Here is a 6,528-nt window from a genome sequence, read left to right on the forward strand (position 1 = left end):
CACTGTGGAAGAGGACCAACCAGAAGGAGGTTCTGCAGGAGTGGACCTGCTTTCATCACTGCTTGTAAAAGCTTTCCCTTTTCTGGCAATGGCCGGTCAATCACTATCGATACTGGTAACTCCAGTTCAGTTTCTGCCGGTGGCAATTGGAGTGGTGATGAAACAATGCTTTCTTCACAATCTGATGAAGAAAAACCATAAGTGGAGTCAATTCCTATTCTGGGATGATCATCTTCAGTGCTCGAAATCCCAGAATGTGGAGCCGATTGTTGTTGTTGAAGCAAAAGCTTCTTAAGCAACATATCATCCCTTTCTTTCATGACTCTATTCAGCATATCTTTCAGTTGGGCTATTTCACAATCTCTACCTTTAATCTCTTCTTGCGCCTTTAGTCTTGTATCTTCCAGTTCCATAGCCAGCAGCAGTAGAGATTGCCTCATCTCATCCATACTCTGTTTGTTTCAGCAAAAAAGTGATAAAAAATACAATGCTACAAAGAGAAGAAGTAAGAGAATATCAAGTCATCTAACCTTCCAATTAAGATGAAAACTTATTTGATTATCCAAGCCTCCTCTCTTCAATAAGAAAGATAGCTCATTTGGAGTGAGTGAGAGACAGGTCTATGCACCTTAATAAGGGTTGGGCGGTGGAGCATTAGACCAAAGCAGAAATGGACAAGAGCCGAAAAATCCTACGGTGTAATAAGAGATGGACTAACTGAAGAAGTGAGAAACACGGGACGGCTGCGTGGTCTAGTCAGGGAATCACAAGTCAGCGGCAAATGCAAGAGTAAAGATTGGTTTGATTTACAGCTGTGACTTGCATTATAATACAAATCTCTGCTAATTAGTCATCGTTAATTTGTAGCTACTAAGGTTAATTAGTTCTTCAATTTTTATGTCATACTTAAGCATCCCTTCTCTTTTATCCAAACATGCTTAATGAAAACATAAAATCAATTATACTTGTCTTACTGCTCATTTGATAGTGATTTTAAGTAGTTATAAGCCGTGAGTTCTAGTGCCTTAAAATTCAACCTTAGATATTCATAATTAATTCTCCTGGGAGCACGTTTGCTATGCACTATTCTATTCAATAAAGCTTAGAGAGTGTTTGGAAGACATTTTTATGTAAAAATGCATTTTTGAATAGTAAATTGATGGGAAATGTATGGTTGAAAATAATGAAAAGTTTTTTATTTATGTATAATATTATTTTAATAAAGAATGCGTGGTTGAAAAGAAGAGGAAGAAAAATGCATTTTGAAAAAAAATGAATACCAAACGGGGCCTTAATTAATAAAATAGATAACTTTTTAATATTTTTCTTCATTCTAGAGTTATGTTTTAGTAAACATGACATTGGTTAAATTAATCACTTTTTTTTTTTTTTTTTTAGAAACAATAAAGCAAAGCAAAGTTGGCTTGGCCTATTGGCTTTAATAGCCTTTTAAGGTTCTTCCAATTGGCTTAGGAATTTTAGGGGTAAACGTCTCCCTCCAAATTTTCCTTGAGACTCTAAATCTTAATTATTTAACAATAAATAAAAAATAGTTGCTCTGAAAAATTACGGAGGTTGTCCCCCTATACTTTGAAAAATTAATTATTTGAGTCAAGTAAAATTTTGTAACATTTATGATGTGGAAAATCAAATCTCTAAAAATGGAAGTACCTATTTTGTAAGGGATATTTCAAAAGAAATGCATAAACAAATAGTGCTCTGGAGTGCATTCTCAAGTCGCTCTTCTGTGATATGGGCTTAATTAACGCGCACATCTAATAGCAGCTATAACTTTCGAGAAAGTAGTTACATCTCCCTACATCAATGTGAATTACCATCTATCAATTAATAGAGATCGTAATTACTTTAGACAGTACTGTGACTCCTAGTTCATTATTCATGTCTTAAAACGCATCACAATTCCGTTGGAATCAAGGAGCTCACTATTACCTAAAATGTTGATGATCTTTACTAATGGTAGATAACATTACCCCATCAGTTTAGATCTTCACCGTTTCATCTTTCATGCAAGTGCCTTATTTAATGAAAAGACATCATCATTTTATTTTATTTTCTTTCAGTCGAAAATAAGAAAGCAAGCCCCACGAACTAAATGCCCATTTAATGTTAATTTTACTTCTCAGTTTAATGGAAGATTAATTTGGACTGTTTCTGGCCTCGAGATGCCTCTTTCTAGATGTTGCTTTATTAATGCTTAATCGTGAGATGATTTATTTAACAGCCTGCCAAAAAATTTGAAGAGGACTACATTGACTTGCATAACAAAAGTAATCAAATCACACGAAATGTGAACTAGGCAGGATTCTTTTACTTTTGTATGGAAATTCAAGACATATTTCTCCTTTCTTTACTTAAAAAGTTGGTTTCATACAGCTATGTTTACTTAGATTTTTCTGCTATATATTTTTATACGTATTCGATATAAGAATTATATTGTTTTTTAAGGAAAGAGAAAAATCTTGTCTTCATTTTGTCTTGATAATGTTTGTACACGTCCTTGTGGGTGTCCACTTTAATAATGGAATTGAATAACGTGAATGGAAATACATAGAAATGGGCTCCGGATAGCGACAGACCTAGGACGGAAGTCCAGTGGGGACGAAACAAAAAATCTTGAGAAAAAAATCTGAAAAACCTCAAAAAACTTTAAGAAAGACTGAAAATCTAAAAATCAAGTGGGGGTGGTCGATTCCGCTAGGCCTCTATGTCCACCCTTGGCTTCAGAAAATTAAAGAAAAATTAGTGAATGAATTGACTTTGCTCAAGTTATAGCCAATGGAACCACCTCCCCACAAACCCCAATCAAAAATAAAAATGAAAGAATCGACATTTTTCAACTAACATAGATTTGTCATTGACAAAGTTAAGTATCTGAATTTATTACATCATTAACCGAACAAACTAAAAAGTATTAAAGACATAAGAAGAAATAAAATTCATATTAATATTGAGTTGGAATTTTTCATAAAAATGTACCAAATCATTCAAATATACTTGATTTGAAAAGAAATTGTTTATGTTGAATGACCACTTAAGGACTTGGACAAAGCATGTACCATGCGCACTACAATATGTTGTCTCAACTTTCAAATTATTTCTTCTTCCTCCCTTTTCTTTCCAGAGTTTTTGTTCACAATGGCATATCAATTTTGTTGAATTGTTCCATTTAATAGGGCTTCTGAATCTAAATGAAACTCTAAATATTATCTATTTTTCTATCTAGATCAGCTTGACGGAGTCTCTATTAGCTTGCATCAAAGATAATTATTTTAAACATCATTTATTTTTTGCTTATGTGACCCATTTGTAATCCACAAGTGCACCGAGATACTCAAATCGATATAGTTGGCTCACTTTTCAATCCTTAGATACTCATTGGCGTGGCCACATGGTGTCATGTGGATCCATTGACCACACAAACATTTGGAATTTCTGTTCTCTTTTTGATTTTTTCTTCAAAGTTGAATTTTTCATTCTTTACCTCTTTTGAGCACTATAAACAGCTCTTTAAATAAATGTCCAAATTTGAAATCATTAATTAATTTCTCATTCCTCCTTAATATCTAGAGTTTGTCAATTCCATCAAAACTAACGTTTATCACTGCTGAACTTGTCCTGCAACATCAAAAAATATTTAGTCATCACACTACCTCTTTTCGCCTCTCTTAAAACTCAACCTCTTGTTAGTGCTATTTCCAAAAAATAAAAGAATAAATAAAAAATTACAACTTACTTTTTGACCCCACAATAAAAAATATTTCAGAAAATATTCAATGTAATCTTGAATGCAGATCTTTACTGGCCTTTCACCTTTTTCTTAAGCGGTGAACTTATCCTACAAGCGAAGTCCAATTTGGTCTTTGTTTAACCATTAAACTGTTTTAATAGTAACATATAAAGGTTCTGTATCTGTAATTAAATCACCTTGCCCACATCTCTAATTAAATAAGACCTTTTAATGACAACTTTTTACTTTAAATCTTAGTTGAAAAAAGCCGAGACCCCAGAGTGGAGTGTAGTATATTGAAGTAAAGTGTCATATCATTGCTTAACAGGAATCTAGTAGATCAATGTAATTTACAGCTTGGAAGAAAAGAAAATGTCAAATTCTGATGATAAATCCTTGCATGTGAATGATCTTAACAATTGACTGCTTCCGCGCCTAATATGCTCAAAGTAAGTCACGTAGTGACTACTATTTTGGCATCTTGACAAACACAAATCAAGTCATCCATCAGGGCCACTGAGGATTAACAATAAAAGTAGATTCTATCCAACTACTAGTACAAGAAACAGGTATGATCTAGAATGCACCTGTTTGCATATGAAATACAATTTATATATAAAAGGTGTCGAGCCTGATGGCCCGTCTTGGCTTGGACCATGTTGGCCCTCGCATTTTTACACACGGACCATCTTCGTTGCTCCCTATTTGGGGTTGTTTGATAAAGCCATTTCGGCCTCAGTTGCCTCGGCTTCATCCCTAAACTTCTTATAGATATCTCCTTTGTAGAATTCTCGGGTTCTGGCCACCAATATCAGAGAAGTGAGAGCTCCAAAGAAAGTGATACTTGCCAAAATAATGAAGGCCAGCCGATAACATTGAGTGCCAATGCAAGTCAATTCCTTGACTGATGATCTTGTCATGCCCTTCTTGGCCAAGTCTTTTAGTGCCTCTCTGTCATAAAGGGGCCCTGTAACTTTAACATTCAGTATGTAGGAGCCAAGTGGACTAGCCAATTGCCCACAATTAAACAATGTAGAGTAGTATTTCAGGCCAAAAAGCTCAGAAATAATTGCAAAGATCAAAGGCAATTGTGCACCAAATGAGAATCCGATAATTACAGATGAAACGTAGACTGAACCAGGGAATGGAAATGCAATGAGGAGAAGGCCGATGCACGACAAGAAAAGGACTAGTGTCATCATAAGAGGCCGCGGGAATTTGTACTTGGCAAGAAGACTTTCAGAGACAAATCCCGAGAAAATTCTCCCAAAGTAATTCCATATGCTAAGAAGTGACACAAATGATTTTATGGTTTTTGTTGGATATCCTAACGACTCTCCAATCTGTCCCAAGTTGTCCACAGCAGTTAAGCTTGATCCCAGTCCACAAAATGTTGCTAAAAATAGAATGAGCATATCTGTGCTAAGAAGTGCTTGTAAAATAGTGTAATCTTCTCCTCTTTCTGGTTTATTGAAAATGTTCTTGAAACATGACGGCGTTTCTGATTTCTCTTCTAGCTTTGCAGTTGCAGGTTGAGGCGTGGATATTGTTGGATTTTCTATGGTTATTTTAGGAGGATTGTTTGGCAATTTCTTTCGGTTCCAAGAAAGTGCTTCTTCTCTAATGGCAATAAATAGAGGGACAAAGAGGAAGACACAAACTACAGTAGCACTTCCAGCATATGCTGCCTGTGAGAAAGTCACCAGTTTCTGAAGTATGGTCATAACCATGATAAACAAAGCTAGGACAATTGATACATACAGGAATTGATAAAAGATTTTCAGCTCATTTGGTTGCTTAACAACCTTCATTGCGCGAATTGTATAGACAAAAACCACAGATAATGCTGCTGGAAGCCAGGCTATAAGAAGAATAAGAGCCTTAGAATCATTTCCATAGACAGCCAAATAGATTTGGGTCAAAATGGCACCACTTAATCCAGTAAAACCCTTTAACAGACCTAACATAACTCCCCGGTTTTCGGGAAAATTTCTAACAGAAGTAACAAGAGCACCTGTATTGGCGAAATTCTGAGAATTGGCTCCAAGGCATATGTAAATGCACATCTGCCAAACTTTAGGCTTGGCAATTTTGCCAGTTACAGCAAGCCATATCATAAAGTAGCCTGCAAAATTCATGGCTGAGCCAATTAATAGAACAAACCATGTTGGAGTTACTTCAGCAATTAGTCCTGATAAGACTCCAACATTTGCACCTAGATCCTTGAAGAAGCCTAGGAGATTGAGTGTGGTTTGATCATATCCAAGAGAGGCCTTTATCTCCTTGGAGTAAACTCCAAAAAGATATGTTGCTCCAGCGCCAGCCATGATAAGGAAAGAGGCAAAAAGAGAGAACCACCGGCCTCGAACCACATGAACGGAGAAACGGAGCAGTCCACTGGCTCCACCAGTGCTGGTGATTGGTGATGATGCTCCACCCATCTTTGCTGTTTTGTTTACAGAAATTGATGACAAATGAGATGAGAAAATTTATTTATATAGTGGCTTAACATCTTTGCTGTCTTGATTACAGATATTGGTTTGAAGAAACATTTTCACTGTTCCCCATTCATGGTAGCAATTATTTGTGTTTATCTGAATAAACAAATGATAAGCTACAATACCAATGCTCACCACTTGCTCGGACAAAAGTGAATTTTTTTTTTAATGACAGAATTAAACAATATTATTTTCCAATCATATAGGGAAATTTATAAAATACACCCTTTATTTATAGTGTATCTATAATTTGCATGCCATATTTTACAAATTTATATTTTG

The 6,528-nt window shown here is 35.4% G+C and overlaps 2 protein-coding genes across 2 annotated transcripts in view; both read right to left on the bottom strand.

Moving 5' to 3' along the window:
* The window catches only part of LOC111382420, a 1,750-nt gene extending 984 nt beyond the window's left edge, over nt 1–766 (bottom strand). Inside the window, exons 1-2 of the mRNA XM_023006389.1 lie at nt 531–766; nt 4–452 (exon numbers count right to left, since the gene is read on the bottom strand). Of these exons, the coding sequence (XP_022862157.1) occupies nt 4–449 (446 nt within the window). The 5' untranslated portion in view covers nt 450–452; nt 531–766. The remainder of the gene's footprint in view (nt 1–3; nt 453–530) is intronic.
* Nucleotides 767–4,069: 3,303 nt separating this feature from the next.
* LOC111382427 (protein NUCLEAR FUSION DEFECTIVE 4) lies at nt 4,070–6,377 on the bottom strand. Its single transcript, XM_023006401.1, has one exon. It carries the CDS (start codon nt 6,187–6,189, stop codon nt 4,450–4,452), a length of 1,740 nt encoding a protein of 579 aa, XP_022862169.1. The 5' UTR covers nt 6,190–6,377; the 3' UTR covers nt 4,070–4,449.
* Between the last annotated feature and the right edge of the window lie 151 nt (nt 6,378–6,528).

Source organism: Olea europaea, unplaced genomic scaffold, assembly GCF_002742605.1.
Source record: "Olea europaea var. sylvestris unplaced genomic scaffold, O_europaea_v1 scaffold2495, whole genome shotgun sequence".
Classification (NCBI taxonomy): Eukaryota; Viridiplantae; Streptophyta; class Magnoliopsida; order Lamiales; family Oleaceae; genus Olea; species Olea europaea.

Excerpts from the sequence above, each read along its gene's own strand:
- LOC111382427 (XM_023006401.1), bottom strand. The coding sequence starts at position 6,189 with ATGGGTGGAGCATCATCACCAATCACCAGCACTGGTGGAGCCAGTGGA.